The sequence below is a fragment of the Chenopodium quinoa genome, unplaced genomic scaffold, assembly GCF_001683475.1.
Source record: "Chenopodium quinoa cultivar QQ74 unplaced genomic scaffold, ASM168347v1, whole genome shotgun sequence".
Classification (NCBI taxonomy): domain Eukaryota; kingdom Viridiplantae; phylum Streptophyta; class Magnoliopsida; order Caryophyllales; family Amaranthaceae; genus Chenopodium; species Chenopodium quinoa.
In genome coordinates this window covers 1,927,844-1,949,283 of record NW_018744080.1, presented here as the reverse complement: position 1 = coordinate 1,949,283, position 21,440 = coordinate 1,927,844, and the positions used below count along the sequence as shown (strand labels likewise).

Genomic DNA, 21,440 nt, shown 5'->3' with positions numbered 1-21,440 from the left:
TTGCTTTTAAACCTTAATTAATTAGATAAACCTTGCACCACCTACCCACCACCTCTGGCAGCTCCCCACCACAAAATCTGCCCCTTCTTCATCATCCACCATGAAACTCTGTTAGGAATATAGGAAAATATATTTAGCATGGTATCAAGAGCAGGTTAAATTTTGGGACCGTTCACACAAATACTCCCCCTGCCGGTGGGTTAGAATATTAAACCCACCGGTGGGATTCATAAATTTGCTTCCGCTATGCAATAGTATTGCTCTTTGAAATTTCTATTTTTTGATTTAATCTTTTTTTTTTTTATGGAATGTGATACGTGGGTTATTATTGGTGTATGTGATCAATATGAATGATCATATGTGATTTGGTTAGGTTGAAGTGTTTGAGTGTGCTTCCTCCATTTTTTCATCTCCATGGAGATGAAGAAAAGCCACGTTTGGCGTTTTTTTTTTATTCAGAAAAAAAAAATTGCAAAAGACCACAGACACCAGCGAAGGGCCTGGCAAAGAAGATCACGGACACCAGCAAATGGCCATGGCAAAGAAGATTACGGACACCAGCAAAGGGCCGTGGCAAAGAAGACCACGGACACCAGCAAAGGGCCGTGACAAAAGACCACGGACACCAGCAAAGGGCTGTGACAGAAGACCATGGACACCAGCAAAAGGTCGTGGTAGCAAAAGTTCTTTTTTTAAAATAAAAAAAGAAGGGGGGGGGGGGTTCAACAGAGTAGTGCAACTCGATCGACTTCAACAAAGTGCGAATTTCCAATCGTAACGTTCGTGTTACTGCCGTTACGATTGCGGGAGGGTGTTAGGAATATAGGAAAATATATTATTGTGATATATTTTCCATATAGATCTTATGATATTATATTTAGGATAATAATATATCTTAGTGATATTCTAAGATAGATTTATGGAAGTTTATATGATATAGTTTATATTGTGTAGGTTATCTTTTGTAGGCTATAAATAATAGCCAAGAGCATCAATACAATTCAAGCTATTCTCTCATAAATAATTTGTCAAACTCACCCCCACCATGAGTGTCCTAACCCTTAAAACCTATTACTCCCTTATCCCAAACCCAATTACCGCCCCTCCCCTTCAATTCCCCCAGCCCCCAAAAACAGCCCAGCAACGTAATGGGGCTATGTTTCGTTCGTTGTCGGGAACGAGAGGAGGATGGGTTTCGTGGTGGGAATTGCATTGGGGAAGGGGTGGGAATTGCATCGAGGAAGTGGGAGGGAGGTGGGAATCGTGGTGGGGGGAACGGGAGGGGGTAGATTTGGTGTTGGGAGAACGGGAAGGTTGAGTTTCATGGTGGAGGATCGAGCGTGGGGAGTTGGTTTCACAGTGAGGGAGGTGGTAAAGGGGGTCGCCGGAGGTGGTGCAATGGTGGTGGGGAGGTGGTGCAAGGGTTTATTTAGTTAATTATGGTTACAAAGTTACTTATTACAATTTAGACAAATAAAGATGTTATTAAGAGCTTAAGTAGGCTGATTAGGGAAAAAGGTAATAGTTGTTATTAGAATTAATCAGTTTTAGGGGTAGTAATTAACAAATTTATTTTTAGGGGTAGTAATTTACAAAGACCCCCTTTTTGAGGTAGTAATATAATTAACAAATTTTCCATAAAAAAAATGAACATTTAATACTAAAAGTGAATACGTTTTAAAAAATGATCATTTACATATGAAAAATTAACAAAATTATCCTATATAATCATAGAATTGCTAGACCACGACCTCAAAAATGAACAATTAGTATAAGTAAATTAGAACACATAAAAAAATTGTTGAACATTTAGCAATAAAAAATGAATACATTTAAATATGAATATTTAGTAATAATAAGTGAACACGTTAAAAAAAAATGATTTTTTTTACATATGCTTAATCTATAGAAATAAAAATTACAAATTATGGAGTAAGTTTGGTAAACAACGAGCCTTACTAGCCCCCATGATACAAACATTATAAATAAAACTACGTATGCTTAATCCACAAAAATAAAAATTACAAACTATGGAGTAAGTTTGGTAAACTACGAGCCTTACTAGCCCCCATGATACAAACATCTATACTTCTATATCTATATCTATATCTATATCTATATCTATACTTAGTATTTAAAAACTATAACCAAGGAAAACACATGTCTCCATTCTATTACACTTCAATATCTTTTTCTCTAATTCAAATGCCACATGTCTTCTTACATCATTAATTATTTTTTTATTACACTATATTAGTACATTTCTTTAATTCTTCCATATACATTTTATCTTCATCTCCTCTCTTCAATTCAACCTTTTGCTTTTCTCTCTTTAATTTTAACCCCTCCACCATTTTCCCTCTTTAATTTTAACCCCTCCTTTAATTAATCCCCATTTTCAATTACAATTCCAAAAATTAAATTTCTTTAATTATATTTTTGATCACACATTATAACCATAGTTGCTTATTGATTTTCATAATTCATCTTTCAATGCAACTTTTTTATGAATAACCCGTGCATTATACGGCTCAGAAGGCTAGTTATAAATTATAAATAAAACTACGTAACATCTTCCTTGCAAGGAACAGTCGGTTTGATGATTCAAGGAGTTGTCGTCGATCACACAGTTACCATTGTTGGCTTTGTATCCCATACGCCATTGAACTTGGAGAATGGACGGAAGAGCATAGAACACGTAGTTATTGGCTAACAAAACCACGAGTTCAAAAGGACACCAAAGTCCTGAACTTTAGGCAACCGGGGTAGGAAAAACAGAAGACCTAAGCTTAGCAACACACTATTAGTCACTTTTAAAAATGACTCGGTACTCTTAACTGTGAATACCTTTGGCCTTTTCTCAATAGAAATGACCATTATCATACTAAAAACTCCCAAACGAACCTTAAGGGAGCCCCTATGTTGGAGAGCAGGGTTAAGATAAAAGTTTTTCAAAGCAATCTTGACAATCCATTGCTAAGCTGAAATGAAGGTCACTAGGCTTAGATCAATTCTAAGAATCTAAACAGACCACAATAAAGGACCATCCCCAAATATACTCGAGCCCGAACATCAAGACACTACAAGAGGAGGCTACCATACCCTCCTAGCTTACCTAAAATTGTGTACAACCACATGAAGATACACAACCAAACCTAAACAGAACAAAAACTAGAACATCGACAAGCATGAAACTTATCAAACTTTTGGCAAAGAGCCAAAAAAGCAAGGAAAACACACAGCGTATGAAACCACAAACTTAACTCCACCAAACTGAAAAGAGATAGCTACTACACACAAAGGAGAAAAACATGGACAAAGGCAATCTACAACAAAGACTAAAAAAACCAAACGAGAAAACCCTAACAATGTCTTTACCTTTATCGTTGGATTCCGGTCAATCCGAAACCACACACGCCGACGACGAAGTTAGTTTCGGAATCAAATCCCAAAACCATGGTCTTACCAAATCCTATCCCAAACATGAAACCCTAACATTTACCTTTACTGGTGAGTTATTATCAACGGCAGCGGTTGGGAAAGCTTTGAAAGAGGACCCTAAAGGGAGTTGAATCCCACGAACATCTCTTGTGTATACGAAAAACTGACGAGAAGCGATTGACTTAGCGTCGTGGTGGAGAGGACACTTCTTTCATCTCGGCCACACCGCCAGGAAAAGAAAAAAACTACAGTATACTAACCATGAAACTAGATCTGATTCTAATCTTCAATTAGAAGACCAAAAAATTGAAATCCTAACCCTAACTTTACTCTGAAAAACACTGAAGTGTTGGATATAGCTTTGGGAAAGTGTTTTGCGAGACCAGACCGACGATTACGTACTTTAAATAATGCTCTCCAGCGACCTTAAATGAGCAGTGGTGCTCTAGCCGCCGATGGTAGGGGAAACAGGGGAGGTTGGAGTTTCTTTTCTTAGAGAGAAGGTGTAGCGTTTATTTTTTGTAGAGAGAGAGAAAGCTTATATTCCTTGTCTATGAGCCTATTACTATGGCTATTTACTTTTTTCTTATAGTATGCTATCAGTGTAAGACCAGTCTCAAAAAACATAAAAAGTCAAATGGAACAAACAAATATGAAACGAGAGAGCAATAGGCAAAAGTCTCTCAGGTCTTCCGCGCTAGGTTGGACACAATAGAAACCATTGTTGTCTTGATGTCTTCCATTAATCATGGCTATCATGCAATAATGCAATCATAAAGTACATACATATCCATCAGTCTTACGCGTTAACGCTAAGTAATCAAAATTACAAGAAGTTCACTTTCACCCACTTTAGTAATAGTAGTACTTGACCAAAATAGCCTAATAGAGTAATAGCTTGAATTGTTTAACCAACCTGACGGTTATCCCACCGTTCATCTGACGGCGACTGTTGTAAGACAGCTAAACCCCTTTGGCGGCCCTTGACCTCTTCCCTCATCTTTCCCACTTTCACTTCTTTCTTTTCCCTTCATTTTTTTTGACTTTTTCTCCATTTTTCTTCCCTATTAAAATCCTTATTTCAAATTAAATCTTGTACCACTGTATTTTGTCTTTCTTTGCTGATTTTGTTATTCTTTTGTGTCACTTTCTGTGTTTAGTTGTCAATCATTCCCTATTTTCTGCTGGAATACTCTCATACACCACCAACTACTATTACAAATTTCTTAGATTTCCAACTATTTTTTGTTGTTTTTGAGCAGGAAATTTAAGGGTTCTTCAGCTTATCATCCAAATCTTTCAGCTTTATTCATTCAGAGCTCATTGGATCTAGTAAGCTGCAATATTTAACCTTTTTCCTTTTCTGGGTATTTCATTTCTTTTGCTACTTTCTACTTTTAGAATGTTGAAACACCAAAATTCCTCCAATTTTTGATCCTTTTGAATGTGTATTATGCTGGGTTTTTGATTGAATTTCATTGGGTTTTTTATAATTTGGGTTTAGTTCAGTATCCTGCAATACCCTCAATTTTGTTGCACTTTATGAGCTAAATTGCTCTGCTTTAGGTTTTCCATTTGTTGTTTTGTGTTTTTCTTTGATTCAATCTACTGGATGAATTATTGATCTGAAATCCCACCTTTTTTTTTACTTCTTCTTGATTAAGATCCAAAATTTTGTTCAATCATGAAACTGTGTAAAATGGCTTACAAAGTGGTCATTCTTGTATTCTTTATGGTGTTTCTAGCCTCCTTTCTTGGGAGAGCTAATGCTGCTGCAACTAATTACCTTATTGATTGTGGATCCTCTCAAAATACCACGGTAGGGGACCGAGTTTTCATGGCTGATCGATACTCGACTCGATTTCTTTCCACCCCACAAAATGTTTTGGGGAGTGTATCAGCCAACTCTACCAATTCTTCCTCCAATTTGCCTATTTACCAATCTGCTAGAGTTTTCACTAAATTGTCAAAGTATTCACTACCCATCACTCAGAAGGGTAGATACTTTATTCGCCTTTATTTCTATCCGTTTGATTATGATGCATACAAAATGAGCAAAGCTGAGTTCAGTGTTTCTGCTCAAGAGTTTACTCTACTGAGTGAGTATACTCCTGAGAACTCTGCTAGTATGAAGGAATACTCGGTGAATGTGACATCGGACACCCTTGTTATCACCCTCAGTCCCTCGGTGTACTCATTCGCTTTCCTGAGTGCATTGGAAGTTGTCTCAGTCCCAGATTTACTCATTGCAGATGATGCTAGCTTAGTCAATCCGACTGGAAGGTACAATGGTCTAGTGTCACAGGCGCTTGAGACGGTTGCTAGGGTAAATATGGGTGGACCATTAGTCAATTACAATAATGACACCCTTTGGAGAACCTGGGTTACTGATGATAGGTTCTTGCTGAATAAGGGTTCTGCTGTAAATGCCAATAGTACTTCAGTTGTCAACTATGATCCGGCCCATGCTCCGAGGTTCAGTGCTCCAGTTAGTGTTTACGGCACAGCTAAAGAGATGGACTCGATGAGTAGTCCCACGGCTAATTTCAATGTTACTTGGGAATTCACTGTGGATGTGGGATATCAGTATCTTGTGCGCTATCACTTCTGTGATATCGTGAGTAAATCCTTGAATGAGTTGTATTTTAATGTTTTTCTTGACTCTTGGATTGTTTCTCGTGATACTGATCTTAGTACTATGACTGGTGCTTTGGCAACCCCTGTGTTTATGGATGCTGTTACACCATTGAAAACCAACAACAAGCTTCGGGTAGCTGTTGGTCCATCTCCTCTATCTAATACGTACCCTCAAGCGATCTTGAATGGTCTGGAGATTATGAAACTCAATAATTCTGAGGCCAGCCTCAGCGGGAAGGTTCTTGTCCAACCTCCATCGAAGAGAAGCTCGAAAGAGATAGGGCTGATAGTGGGTCTTGTTGGAGGTGTTTCTGTCCTTTTACTGGCTGCTGTCCTTATCTTCTGCTGTAGAAGAAGAAGCAAACTTAAACGTCAAGGACTTTCAAAAACATGGATTCCTCTATCCCTTACTGGAGGGACTTCCCACTCTATGGGAAGTAAATTCTCCCATACAACAGCTACAAGTGTTGATTACAACTTGAGTTATCGAATCCCTTTTGCAGTGGTTCAAGAAGTCACAAACAATTTTGATGAGAGTTTAGTTATTGGAATTGGTGGTTTCGGGAAAGTCTACAAAGCAGTTTTAGCTGATGGTACAAAAATTGCTGCTAAGAGGGGTAATCCTCGGTCCCAACAAGGTCTTGCAGAGTTCAGAACTGAAATCGAGATGCTTTCACAGTTCCGGCACAGACACTTGGTGTCCTTGATTGGATATTGTGATGAGAAAAATGAGATGATTCTGATCTATGAGTATATGGAAAACGGGACCCTCAAGAGTCACCTCTATGGCTCGGGTCTTCCTAGTATGAGTTGGAAGCAAAGGCTTGAGATATGCATTGGGGCAGCTAGAGGGCTCCATTACCTCCACACTGGCTATTCAAAAGCTGTAATCCATCGCGATGTAAAATCAGCTAACATTTTGCTTGATGAAAACTTCATGGCAAAAGTTGCTGATTTTGGCCTTTCAAAGACAGGACCTGAGATCGATCAGACCCATGTCAGTACAGCTGTCAAGGGTAGTTTTGGATACCTTGATCCCGAATATTTTAGGAGGCAACAACTTACTGAGAAGTCAGATGTATACTCATTTGGGGTTGTCTTATTTGAAGTGCTTTGTGCAAGGCCAGTCATAGACCCAACACTTCCAAGGGAGATGGTGAATTTAGCCGAATGGGCAATGAAATGGCACAAGAAAGGGCAACTAGATCAAGTCGTAGATCCCACTCTTGCTGGAAAGGTCAAACCCGAGTCTCTCAGAAAATTTGGAGAAACAGCTGAGAAGTGTTTAGCTGATTACGGTGTTGACAGGCCTACAATGGGAGACGTGTTGTGGAACTTGGAGTATACGCTACAACTTCAAGAAGCCGTTATTCTAGATGATCCTGAAGATAACAGCACAAACATGATTGGTGTTCTGTCTCCTCAAATCCACAATTTTAGCGAGAATGATAACAGTGTTACTTCTGTAGCGGAGGAAATGACCGCTGTTGAGGATCATTCGGGTGTTTCAATGAGTAAGGTCTTCTCACAGATAGTAAAGAGTGAGGGTCGTTAAGGCGTTAACACATTTTCGAAGCCTTGAAAGACACGATGCTTCTCTTTCGGTTAGTAAGAGCTGCAGGTCATACTTGAATTACCAGTTTCATATGAATTGGACCCAATAATTTTATTTCTGTACAAAAGTGATTGACTAAGGCATCAAAACTATATTCTGAGTTCTGAAACCTGTTGGTTAACATTCAGCATCATATCTTTTTTTGTTTTTCTTTTTCTTTTCTATGCCACTTGAAAATGTTCCCTTTTGTATTCTTGTCCTCCCTGTAATGATCTGGTTACTTGGTGCTTAGATTAGACTTCCAGGAAAAGTTGTTGCAATTATTGATTATCATACCCTAATAATTGTATCCTTGATGCAGAATGATTTGCACTAATTATATTCTTCATTATGAATTCTATGTTTCTATAGTGTGCTTTTTAATAAAGTCTGATTGTTCCCTTATGGTGTGTTAAATTCTCTATTATTAGCATTAAGGGCCCGTTTTGATTTAGTGAACTGAACCAATTGAAGCTGAACTGAATTGATTGAAGCTGAACTGAACTGGAATGAATTGTTTATGAGAGAAGGAAATTAAAAACTGATCTGAACCGAAGGACATTAGGATTATACCCTAAATCTTCACTATATTGAATATGGTTTTGTTCATTTCGCCTTGTAAAATAGTCTTAAGAATTACTGATAGGTTCAAATAGGGTGATCCTCCCGCACCTCCAGCTCTACTTAGTCGCCTTCACCAACGGTCCAGCACCACCGCCACCACCAAGATGACCGCGGCCCGCAGATGCTTGTGAGTCAAGACTATATGATGCATAAATGATATACAAACACTCTGGACTTTTTTATTAGCCGAATTTTGAAGTTTTCAATCGTCGCGAATTCACATGTAGAATATAGATGACTTGATGGAGTGGGTTATGGGCACATGGTAGTTGCTAGCAAACATTATTTGAAGCCTGAAATTCACATGTTATAAGAGACCATCTTATCCAAGCAAGTGCGCGTGATTGCAGGAACAGCTTGATTAATATGACTAATCACTATTACAATAATCTAATTCCCACAATCTTCCCATCACCACAAAATACCAAATTTGTATAGGGGGGTGACGGGTGTATATACTTTGTAAATGCATATTTGTTTATACATTTTTTTTTAATTTCAAAAAGATGTGAATTGGATTGAGGAAGCCCCTATTTACAATCATGATTTAAAAAAATAAAATAAAATATCTATTTAGTGTCATTTTTGTAAATAAATTAAGGATGTGTTGTATTCACCAGATTTTTACTTATCTGATCTTATTTGAACTTATTAACCCTTATTAGAACTTATTTTAGTTATAAATTAAACTTGGTAGCCCTGATTAACGAGGGATACCCAGTTAATTCCTCATATAAACAAAATTTGTTTAGTTTATTGATAGGCTAAAGTCGTATCACCTTATCAAAAGTAATTCCTATAACCACTAGTTAAAATAGATAAGGAAGTAGGGTCGAATCCACAGAGAAACGAGTCTTTCTATTCCTAATTAATTAATATAATCTAGATTATAAAGTAACCAAAATATTATAATCGATGAGAACTAAACTACGAAGATTAAGAATAAGGAGAAAACAATGAATAAAAGGCCTAGGGCATAGGTTCACCAATAAACAATATTCCAGGGTAAAACATAATAATCAATCATCAATGCATAAACTAATCAGATCATAAAGGGCTTTCGCTACGTATTACAATCACACAATTAATTTACCGGTATTAAATCTCATCTCTCGAATATCGACTTAACCATTTATAAATTAAACTGCCTATTGAAACTAGACCTAAACATCAATTCTCATCTCTCGAATCTCGAATCAATATTGTCAAACTCATGTATAAAAGATTTGCGCAAATCTAGTCACAGAGCATTAAATCAATCAATAGGAAATTAATCTAGCATTGATAATTAACAACAATAAATTACCCCTTCATATTATTTATGGATCCCCACAAACCCTAGAAATAGAACTACTCACACATAATTAAAACTGAACTAATCAAAATAATAAAACAAGATATGATCAAAGGAATAAAATAAACAACTAAGATTAAGAGAAAAGAAATCGTTACCAAAGAAATCTGGAATCAAGAATAGAGTTACGAACAAAGTATATGAGAGAGAGAAACTAATCTAAAAGCTAAGTAGAGAAAGAAAATCTAAGAAAAGAATTAAGAAAGAGTAAAAGAAGATTCTAAACTCGCTTAACGGAAAATATTTATATTAAGCAAGAATCCTAAACTAAAACAAACTTAAACGTCGAAAATTAACTCCTAATAATAACACGCGCCCGATCGGGCGAGGCACTGCCTGATCGGGCGCGCCTTTTTTTCTCATCTGGTACAAATCTCGCGCCCGGCCGGGCGCGAGTTCGGGCGCCCCCGCCTGGCTGGGCGCGCCTTCGGGCGCCAGCTTCTTTGGCCGGGCGGCACTCTTGGGCCACTAATTTGGACTTCGATTGGGCTCCAATTCTTCGGGCCAATCTGGATTCCTCTTCGGGTCTTGAATACTCGGTCCAAATGCCCCGGTATCACATTTACCGAGCCCTTAATCACCGGTTCGATGGCTCTAACCGGCCCTGGGCTATAAAAACCGGTCGTGCTTCTCCAATGCTCGTAATCCATAATATCTCGGGAAAATGCTCCAAAAGTGCAAATCCCTACAAAAGTCAACCAAATATACGAAAACACTAGAAAACACCAATTAGTAATAAAAGTGGCTCTAAAGAGCCAATAACTCACTAATTATGACCAAGGGACGGGGGTAAAATACTATATAAAATAGACATATCATTTATCTGGGGGTATAATTGTCTTTTCAAATACCAGTAGAGGGGTACATGCATCTTTTCATGTACTAGTTGAGGGGCATATGTGTAATTTCCTCACTAAACAGTAAAAACAAGTTGCAAACAGTAATTGGACTGCTCACCAAAAGTATTGAATAAATGATCCTGCTTTTTCAATATATTTACAAAAATGTCATTAGATTAACAAAAATTCGTTTATCTCGCAGATTAACTTGTATTTTTCCCCGATTAACCCTTATCACAACTTATCTGAACTTATTTACTAACCTGAAATAAGTGAAAATAAGGTGAACACAACAGGGCCTAACTAAAAAACCCAATCGTCATGACATATGTAATATCAACCCTAATTAATGCCTGAGGTATGCTCAGGTGTTTCAATTAATACATGGTTGGATTAATTTTATACATGGGAAAAAAAAAATTGTATAATGATTTACTTAGTCGTCAATAATTGAAATTATCAATATGTAACAAACTTTTTTTCTTAATTCGATCAAATTGGAAATAGGATTATGTATGTTAAAATTCAAATTTTCTATCTTATCTTTTATCTTGATAAAATTATTATTTATTTTTTATGAAAAAAATGACAATAAAAAAAAGTTTTTGGAGGGAATTGAAAATTTATGGTATTGACACATGTAATTAAGTACTTTAGTATATTAATATAGATTAGTGGAGCTCACATTTAATAAAAAAAATAAAAATTCTCAGTCGACATTTTTGTAATAAAATCAACATTTATGAAGCTCACATTTAATAAAAAATTGTTGGTTTATATAAGAAAATAACACTAGTTAAACATTATCATGAAGATAAGTTTGTATTTTATCAGGTTATTCCAACTTCGCTTGCAATTGGGCTTGTTTGACATCATTTTTTGTTTTTAGTTTTTATGAAAACAAAAAACAAGAAACAAGAAAAAAGTGTTTTCACTTTTCTGTTGTCAGTTTTAAAATTATCACGATCTTAACAAGTTTGAATAATTTTTTATTCATCATATGACAAATACCATATGATTTTGAAAAGCAGAAAATCACAGTGATGTCAAGCAAATCCTTAGTTTAGTGTTAGGATTTTCCAGCTACGCTTTACATTGAAAATCTGACCATTGAAAATAGAGTATTTGTGGTGTTTATTTTTTTTTAAAAAATAAATAAATATTTGACCATTTAATGGAGAAGACATATAATATACGGAGTATATATTTTTTCGTTACTTTAATATTGCAATATTAACTAATTTAGAAAGTTTCAAATATATTATAAATTTATAAAATGGAATACATAATTCGTTTCCTCTCGATTTTCTCCTTGGAAGGGTTTTTTTTGTTCCCTTTAGGGTTTTTCTCTTGAGAGGGTTTTGTGGCCTCCTTTGCTAGAATTTTTTTGCTTTTATGAAGGTTTTCCTTCACTCTTCTCCTTTTCTCTCTTTCTCTTTCATCTCTTTTCTTTTGGTCTCAATTGTAAATTTCTGTAAGAGGCTTCCATTGGTGTTTTTATCGGGGGTAAGCCCTAAAAACCTTTTAATTGCTTTCAATAAATGAAGTTATCTCTATGATGACGTTTATCGTATTAGGTTTAATTTCTTTGTTGTTCGTCTGCCAAAGTTTGAAGATTTAAGGTTTCACAATCTTTAGAAGTATCTAGATAGCCATATATATAGGAGTTTTTTCACCCAAACAACTATTCATCAGTGGATCTCATGTCGAATTAGTGCTACAAATTGTATTGCTTCATATGAAGATTTTATTAAGGCAATTGTTGAATCTGCGATGTAACTAGTTCTAAGGTGATTTGTACTTGTATTGAAATTTTAGATTTCCTAAAATTTGTTAGTAAGTGCCGTTTGGCTATCTTTCATTAATGAAATCCTTTTTGTTCTTGTTAAAAAAAAATAAAAAAATAAATAAATAATAATAATAATAATAATGATAATAATAATAATAATAATAATAATGATAATAATAATAATAATAATAATAATATAATAATAATAATAATGCTTCTTAATTCCAATTTTTAGAAAAAAAATAAAATTACTTTCACACTGCAAATACTCAATATACTCTTACTTTGTACTTGATAATACCTGTTGCTTTAGTTAAATTTCGCAATCACCTAGAGTACTTGTCAATTCAAGTAAACGGGTCGGGTTCGGTTTATATTTTAGGTTGTTTGGGTTGTTTAGTTCGAGTGGTTAGGATTGTTTGGGTCATTACATAATAAGATATAGGGTCAAACTAGGTCGATGTTATGTCGTTTGGGTTACTGGGTCGGTTAGGAATTGACAGGTCTACATGGACACGCTTGTAATATATTCTCTTTCTTTCTTTCCCCGCTCCCCACCCACTCACCATGTTGCAATGTTAAAGGAACGAAGAAAGAATGACATGACTCAACAATTTGTATCTAATAGTTAGTTTAATCATAATAGTTGAAGCTAGCACTGCTAGCCCATAAAACTAAAGATGAACTTTTATTCAAACTTATACTTCCTAGGAGTGTTCAAACTAAGTTTTACCAACAATGGGCTACTTTGAGGATAGAGATCCTCTATCCTTCAATTCACTCTCAAAGTGTCTACCTTCCTAATCAAACCAAATTGTTTTGTTTAGCTAGATAAATCAATTAAATTATCTTGAAAATAAAAGTTTTGGCTCAGCTCATACATTGAAGATTTTTTTTTTTTGACGGAATACTTGGATATAGTTTGTTTTAAACACCCATCTATATACTCAATTAGACAATTACTCATCATTCTATCTTTTTAATGGGATACTTAGGGCCTGTTCTCTTCCGTTGAAATTTAGTTCAGTTCAGTTCAGTTCAGCTCAGCTCAGTTCAGTTCAGTTCAGTTCAGCTCTTAATTTACGTCTAATGATATTGCTAATGATATAAAGCCAAATTTCATTCTTTTAAGCTCTTATCACAACGACAACAACAACAACAACAACAACAACAACAACAACAACAACAACAACAACAACAATAATAATAATAATAACACTGCTGCAGTTCGGGTTCTTTCTTCTTCAGGCGTTGCACCTTATAATGACGCCACTCTTGCAGATTTACAGTCAAAGAACCCTTCATCTCCAGCTCCATCCTTGCCTGATATACCTATTGATCACCTTCATCTCGTTACGACTTCTGCTGTTGTTTTGGATCGGATTAGGAGTTTCCCTCGTGGCACATCATGTGGTAGGGATGGTTTACGTGCTCAACATCTTAGGATTGCTTGAGTGGTGCAGCTGTGGCAGTCTCAGATGAGTTGGTCGACTCTATTACTGGGGTGGTTAATCTCTTTCTAGCTGGGAGATGTCCTATGGAATTAGGAGAGTACATTGCTAGTGCTCCTCTTACGCCACTTGTCAAGCCCGGTGGTGGTATCCGTCCTATTGCCGTGGGTACGGTTTGGCGGCGTCTCGTTTCGAAGGTGGGTGCTGTTATGGTTGGTCAGTCTTTAGGGAGTTACTTTGATGTCCTTCAATTTGGTGTTAGGGTTTCTTCAGGTGGTGAGGCAATTCTTCATCTGGTGAATCGGTTGATTGAGGACCATGGTTCTGATGTTGGTCTATCTATGTTGTTGGTGGATTTTCAAAATGCCTTCAATCTGGTTGATCGTTCGGTCATGTTACGTGAGGTACGTCGTCGTTGTCCGGGAATTTCGCGATGGGTAGAATTCTGCTATTCTAATCCAGCCAGGTTGTACTATGGGGACCAAACCTTATGGTCATCTCAAGGGGTGCAGCAGGGTGATCCCCTTGGTCCTTTGCTTTTTTCTTTGGTTTTACAACCCCGGGTGTGTAAAATCAGAGAGACTTTTGATGTATGTCTTCAAGCTTGGTATTTAGATGACGGCACGATTATTGGTGACACTTTGGTGGTGGGGCAAGTTCTGCAGTTGATTATGGAGGAAGGACCTCGTTCTGGGTTATATCTTAATGTGGAAAAAACTGAAGTTTTCTGGCCTACAGAAGACCCTCGAAGCAGGCTGGTGGGTGTCTTTCCACCTAATATTGCTCGACCTTTGCGTGGTGTTAGGTTGCTTGGAGGTCCCGCTAGTTCCGATTCTGGTTTTAGTGGTGAGCTTGTGATGCAGAGAGTGACCAAGACCATTGCCCTTATGGATAAGGTCGCTATGCTCGATGATCCTCAGTGTGAGCTGTTGTTACTTAGGGCATGTACTGGAGTTTCAAAACTCTACTTTGCATTGCGTACTTGTCCTCCTAGTACTTTTGAGGTGGCTCAGCGCACTTTTGATGTAGCTCTTCGATCTTCCATGGAGCGTATTGTTACTGCTTCGGGGCCTGGGTTTGGTGATTAGCAGTGGCGACTTGCCACCTTATCATTTGCGTTTGGAGGGTTTGGTGTTTATTCTGCAGGTGATGTTCGTCACTATGCTTTTCTTGCTTCTCGGTTACAGTCTACTGGGTTGCAGACACAACTTCTTCGGCATGTTGGCATTGTTGGTCTTGGACGAGCCTTTGAGGATGCGTTGAGTTTGTTTAATGGAACAGTGGAGTCTGACATTTTGAGTAATCCTAGTGAGGTCGCCGCCCCTAAACTCATGAAGAAATTGGCAGATATATATTCCACAAAGGTTACCGCTTCTGCAGAATCTGCTTATTCTTTAAGTCCTCGACAATCAGCATTATGGAAATCACAGCAGGGTGATCACACCTCTGCTTGGCTTCGGGCGGTTCCTATTTCAGGGTTGGGTCAGACGATGAACGCCAAGACTTATCGCTGTGTGTTGTCCTATCGGTTGGGTGTTCCATTGTTCTCTATCTCGACGTTGCGCTCTTCTTGTTCGAGGGTTTTTGCTGGAGATATTTTCGGTGATCACGCGGTGTCTTGTGTTGGTATTGTGGGTATTAAACATCGGCATAATGTTGTTCGGGATACCCTTGTTGATGTTTGCTATCGTTCCGGGATTTCAGCGAGAAAAGAGGTTGACATTGGGTTGGCCGGAGGGAACGACGAGGCCCTCAGACCCGCGGATGTGTTACTTTATTCATGGGATCGTGGTCGCGATGTCTGTGTTGATTTGATAGGGTCTTCTCCTTTGACACAGTCAGGGCTATCTGACTTCATTCCTGGGCGGGTGTGTGCCTGATGCAGCTCATCGGAAGCGGGTTAAGTATGAACCTTGATGTCAGGCGATTGGATATGGTTTCATTCCCTTCTCCTTTTCTTCGCTTGGGGAATTAGAGAAAGAGGTTGTTGCGTTACTGAAGCGGATTCAGAGGTTCTCGACGACGCAAGACATTGGGGCTCGTGCTGCAGCTCATATCTTCACTAGGGTAGGATTTGCAATAGCTAGAGGAGCGGGGGCCCAGATTGTATCTCGGCTTCCCACTAATTTATTGTAGGTTCTATGACTTTTGTTTTTGAGATAATAATAATAATAATAATATTAATAATAATAACAATAATAATAATAATAATCAATAAGTAATAAATAATAATAATAATAATCATTAATAAATGATAATAATAATAACAATAATAATTGAAATAATAATACTAATAATAATAATCAATAAATAATAATAATAATCATCAATAAATAATAATAATAATAATAATAACAATAATAATAATAATACTAATAATAATAATCAATAAATAATAATAATAATAATAATCATCAATAATTAATAATAATAATAATAATAATAATAATAATATGTACATTTGTATATACACATATGTATAGTAATAAATAATCCATAAATAATCAATGATCACTAATCCGTAGTTAAAAATCACTAATTAATAAGTTCAATTTAGTTCAGTTCAGTTCAGCTCAGTCAATCGGAACAGACCCTTAAAGCCTTTTAGTTACATCTAGCTCAACATTAGGAGTGGACAAAAGAGGATTATATGGTGGATTCCAATTGAGTAAGATTCTTGACAACCTAATTGCATTTAGCACCACAACATTTCAACACAAGATTCATGTAGGTCCCTCACTCCCATATTCACCATAAACACCATTTTAACATTCAAAATAACAGCAACATTAACAATAACAACAACATAAAATATCAAAAAATTTACTTCAAAAAATCAACAAAATTCCCCCAATTTGCAAAAATCATAATCTTCCAATTATGTCTCCAATTTCTCTTAATCATACTCATAATTACAAACTCCCCCTTAAACCCACTTCCACTTTAACCTTCTTCTCCACTATTTCACCTCGATTATCCTGTAAATTTAACAAAAAATACAGAGTACCAATTATATGTTCTTCATCTTCTTCGAATTCCGATAAATTGGTGGAATTAAAGAGTGGTTTAGGCAAATGGGTATTTAATTTTGCAGTTGGGGCTGTTGCAGTTGCTTCGATTTTTCTGGATTTTGATTCTCCGGCTTTTGCTGAGTCTCTCACTATTGCATTCCCAGTTTCTCGTTCTATGGAGGTTCTTTCTAGTTTGTTTTAATCCCTTTTTATTTTATGTCAAGTGGATGTTTGTTGATCGCTGCTCGTATTAGTCTTATATATTCACTTCCTTGTATCATAAGACGAGAAATGTTGCAATTAATATGAGATGGAGTAGTTTAATTAGGAATCATGTTGTTGATTTTGAGATAAATTATTTTTAATTTAGATTCCATGCAATGTCAGGCTATTGGTTTTAAAAAATGGAAAATGTATAAGATGAGAATTATAAGAAATTGTCATAGGGCTAACTTGTCAACCTATCTTACTTGCTCATTCTTGTGGATGAATTATGCAAATGGTTAGTGGTGAAAACGATTACATCAATTCTTTGTTATTGGACATACAAAGTAATGGGATTTAGCCATTTCTTGTGGGGCGTTTTCACAAAAATGCCCCCGTGAAAAACAAATTTCGGAGAATCAGGGAATTTCCCATTTCTTGTAGATGTAGTTGCTCAAACATTCGCTCATAAGTTTTATGGACATTAATACAAAGATAAAAATTACACACGAATTCATTGTCATTACCTCAATTAATAACCTTTTACCAATGAACGTGTTGTGATCTTGTTAATGTTCATCATTATATTGCACACTTCTTGTCTATGTCTCAACTACTTCATATGTTTGAGGGCCCAGGAATATATTTTATACTCTATCACTCCCCCTCACATGAAAGGCCCTTTGGGATTGAAATGTGGATGCGACACAGGCCCACCCATACCCGGTGCAAATTAATTCCACTTTAAAGGAGGGGCGAATGAGATTCAAACCCGTGACCTTTGTGTCACGCTGGCTCTGATACCATGTTTGAGGACCAGCCTAGGAATATGTTTTATACTTATCATCATATATAAAGAAACAATACAAAATTATCCTTGTTGAAGGAAACAAATTTGAGGCTAAGCTATGTGGTTGGTCTTGAGATTGTACATGGATTGATATTATATCAAGTAAAACTTCAACAATTTTATAGGTGAATAAAGTACAAAGGACCTTAATTGAGGCTTGGGGTTTGATTAGAGAATCTTTCATTGATCCTACTTTCAATCACCAAGACTGGGATTCGAAGCTGCAGCAAACAATGGTGGAAATGTTCCCCCTCAGGTCTGCTGATGCAGCTTATAACAAGATCAGTGGAATGGTCTCTAGTTTAGGAGATCCTTTTACCAGAATTATCAATCCTAAGGTATTTTCTTATACTTAACTGTTTCAAATCGCGCTATATTAGGACTGTTTTTCATGTTGATCTATAACAAATTTCAATTTCTTTACACTATGGCCAATGTTGCCGACCCCAAATCATGTTGGGAGACTTGGGACTAAGGCTTTGGTGTTGTTCTTGATGGCCAATGTTGCACTTGCTTTTACAGGAGTACCAAAACTTCAGAATTGGAAGTGATGGAAACTTGCAAGGTGTTGGGATGTTTGTTAATGCAGAACCAACTACAGGACATCTGGTAAGCACTAGAAAATTAGGAATAGTGTATCTGTTTTCCTCTTAAGTTCATAATGAATATATAAGCCATTGAGCTGCTGCCTCTGTAAACCATCACAATTCGACAAGGAATTGGTAGTAGTTTCCTTGGAGATAGTAGCTTTTGACTGCTGGAAGTCATTCTCTTCAAGATTAGTATGATATTTTGCAAGCTTGTGCTCTAGTTTTATGCATCATTTTGGTTTCTGTTGTCATCGTAGGTTGTTGTATCTTGTGTTGCTGATAGTCCAGCTGCACGTGCTGGTATACATGAAGGAGATGAGTTAGTTGAGATCAATGGTGAGTAATTAATCAAGATCTTGAGTAGACTGCTAGTCTAACACTTATGCCTGAACTCTATTAACCAAGATACATAATGACTGCTAGAAAGGAATGACAAAATTACCATCCATGCACTTTTATAATGCAACCTAAGTTTCACATTATTTCCTGCTCCTCATTGTTGCTAAGAATTGGGGATATCTGTACCGTCCCTTTTTAACAGATACTGTTTATGGTGAGCTAGAATGTATTGTCACATTGATGAAGGTTTCAGACACTCATAACAACATTTTCTCCAAGTCTTTTTTATTACTCCGTAGGAAACTTGGAAATCACACCTGTGGTTTATTTGATTAAACCTATTGCATTGATATGAACTAAATAATTAACTTCCTACTTGTGTGTGTCAGACACTCTGGCTGTTCATGCGATTTGTATTGTTGCCCATTATATTATGTAATGTCTTGGTCTTTCTCCACCACTAATCAATTGACTCCGATGGTCTTTTGGAGATTCAGGGGAAAAGCTCGATGGATATAGTAGTGAGACAGTAGCACAGAAGCTCCGAGGGCGTGCTGGATCAACTGTCAAAGTGAAAGTCCACAGTGTACATGCTCAACCCTAAAGTTTGTAGATCAATAGTATCAGTCTTATGATTATTTCCTGACTCATTGCTTGCTGCAGGGAAAAGATACTGCTTTCAGCTCTGATACCAGAGAGGTATATATGTTATGTTTCTTGTTTCACACTTGCTAAAAGATTAGAATTTTCAAGTACCATTGTTTAGTAAATGTTCCAGTTCTTTTATGAATTGCATATATCATATAGTTTTTGTTTTGGTTAATCTGGTAGCATTCTATTAATCCAACCTGGTATAATAGTGTTCTTGATTTTGATTGTCATTTAACATAGCTTTTGCTTCTTGAAGGTCAACCTACCTCGAGAATACATTAAATTATCACCAATCTCCAGTGCTGTCATTCCCCATAAAACTCCTGATGGGCATCTGTCAAGAACAGGTTACGTAAAACTATCAGTCTTCTCTCAGGTAATTAAGTCAGTACATTATGGCAAGGCTTATGACTTCTCATTCTCCGTGATCTAATATATTTTACTCCTCATTTAAATTTACTATTATTGCATGTATCATTGTGTATTAAATTTGATAGACTGCTGCTTCTGATATGGAAAAAGTGATTCATCAACTAGAAGATCAGGGTGTTCAGTCATACATATTGGATCTGAGGAACAATCCGGTAAGCACCTTCTTTGAAGTGTTGGCTTTGGGTTAATGCCAAAATAACTTATTTATATTGCTTCTCTTGTACATTTCTGCCAGGGTGGTTTAGTAACAGCAGGGCTTGATGTTGCTCAATTATGGCTAGATGGAGAGGAAACTCTAGTATATACTACTGATCGGGACAGACATATATTTCCCATCAATATGGTTGATGGACACGCTATAACACATGATCCTCTTGTAATACTTGTAAGTATCTGGAATACTTTTATGTCCTGTGGCAAGAACATCACAAAATCTTTAAAACAACCTTCCTACATGGATCATCAGGGATCAAGAAAATGATGACTTCAAAGTTCAAATTTCAACGACGTTACAATGATTTGGTTATAGCTAAGCAACCCTAGTGTGATAAAAACATATCAAAAACAAAGTTAATACCATCAATCATATGATGTAATCGACTTAAATGCCAAAATTTTCCCACATTTGTTTACTGCTTTTTATCCGGCCATCATATGCTAAACCCTCTTGATTGAAGTAGGTCAATGAGGGAAGTGCTAGTGCAAGCGAGATTCTAGCTGGTGCTCTACATGACAATGGCCGTGCTATCCTTGTAGGACACAGAACTTTCGGCAAAGGCAAAATTCAGGTATCACAAAGATAACTATTTCTTTTTAAATTTTTGAATGCAGGAGATCAGACTGTTCTGTTTCATGGCATATAGATACTGCTTTTTAGTTACTCAAATACTGTGTTTTTTTCCAGAGTGTCACAGAGCTGCATGATGGATCTGCCTTATTTGTCACAGTGGCAAAGTACTTGTCGCCATTGCGACATGAAATTGACAAAGTAGGTATAACCCCAGATGTTCAGTGCACTGCTGATATGCTGAATGTACCCAAAGCATCCGTAGTCAAGGACAAAAATGCAGGGTCTGTACTAGAAGCAGATTCTTGCATATTGGTAGCAGAGCACGAATTAGACGCGCAACAGTCAGAAGGAACTGCTTCCTGAACGGTACTATAAGGCAATCCTAGGTCTTCATTCGTCGTGTAAATAGTTCTGCTACCATTAGCCAGTGACTCCACACAGCTTCGCTTATTATAGCAATATCAATATGTAAATCAATTTTAAATCATTGTATATGTTAATCAAATGTAAAATTATTGTATATGTCGCGTGTAATTATACATTTTTTAAAATAGCAAAGTTGTACTCTCTCTCTGTCTGTCTGTCTTGCAAATTTGGGCAGCTAGCCCATGGTTTTGTACACCCCATTTGTCACTAAACAATTTTGGATATTAATGACGAAAGCGAAATTTGCGCCGATCATAAGCAAAGTTACTAAAATTGATAAGAGAAACTTATTTTTTTTAATATCAAAATTTCATAGAACCGAGAAAAAATTATACTTTCTCGGATCTTATTTACTTTTTGCACATAAAAGAACAATTTTGTAAAACTACTCTTCCTTGATTCTTCATGAATCATAGAA

At 36.7% G+C, this 21,440-nt stretch overlaps 2 protein-coding genes across 2 annotated transcripts; both read left to right on the top strand.

Annotated features, from left to right (window-relative positions):
• Positions 1 to 4,330: 4,330 nt before the first annotated feature.
• Positions 4,331 to 8,021, top strand: LOC110691451 (receptor-like protein kinase HERK 1). The gene has a single exon (XM_021868387.1). It carries the CDS (start codon positions 5,126 to 5,128, stop codon positions 7,631 to 7,633), a length of 2,508 nt encoding a protein of 835 aa, XP_021724079.1. The 5' UTR covers positions 4,331 to 5,125; the 3' UTR covers positions 7,634 to 8,021.
• An 8,376-nt stretch (positions 8,022 to 16,397) lies between these two features.
• On the top strand, positions 16,398 to 21,173 carry LOC110691450 (carboxyl-terminal-processing peptidase 3, chloroplastic-like). Its single transcript, XM_021868386.1, has 11 exons — positions 16,398 to 16,921; positions 17,920 to 18,132; positions 18,317 to 18,403; positions 18,642 to 18,720; positions 19,221 to 19,309; positions 19,387 to 19,422; positions 19,631 to 19,750; positions 19,872 to 19,958; positions 20,042 to 20,191; positions 20,487 to 20,594; positions 20,711 to 21,173. Exons 1-11 carry the CDS (start codon positions 16,610 to 16,612, stop codon positions 20,957 to 20,959), a joined length of 1,530 nt encoding a protein of 509 aa, XP_021724078.1. The 5' UTR covers positions 16,398 to 16,609; the 3' UTR covers positions 20,960 to 21,173.
• The last annotated feature ends 267 nt before the right edge of the window (positions 21,174 to 21,440 follow it).

Bases quoted from the DNA above. Each gene is read 5' to 3' on its own strand.
- LOC110691451 (XM_021868387.1), top strand. From the start codon at position 5,126: ATGAAACTGTGTAAAATGGCTTACAAAGTGGTCATTCTTGTATTCTTT.
- LOC110691450 (XM_021868386.1), top strand. From the start codon at position 16,610: ATGTCTCCAATTTCTCTTAATCATACTCATAATTACAAACTCCCCCTT. The intron at 16,922-17,919 runs GTTCTTTCTAGT...ACAATTTTATAG, and splicing joins CAGTTTCTCGTTCTATGGAG to GTGAATAAAGTACAAAGGAC. The intron at 18,721-19,220 runs GTGAGTAATTAA...TTGGAGATTCAG, and splicing joins TGAGTTAGTTGAGATCAATG to GGGAAAAGCTCGATGGATAT.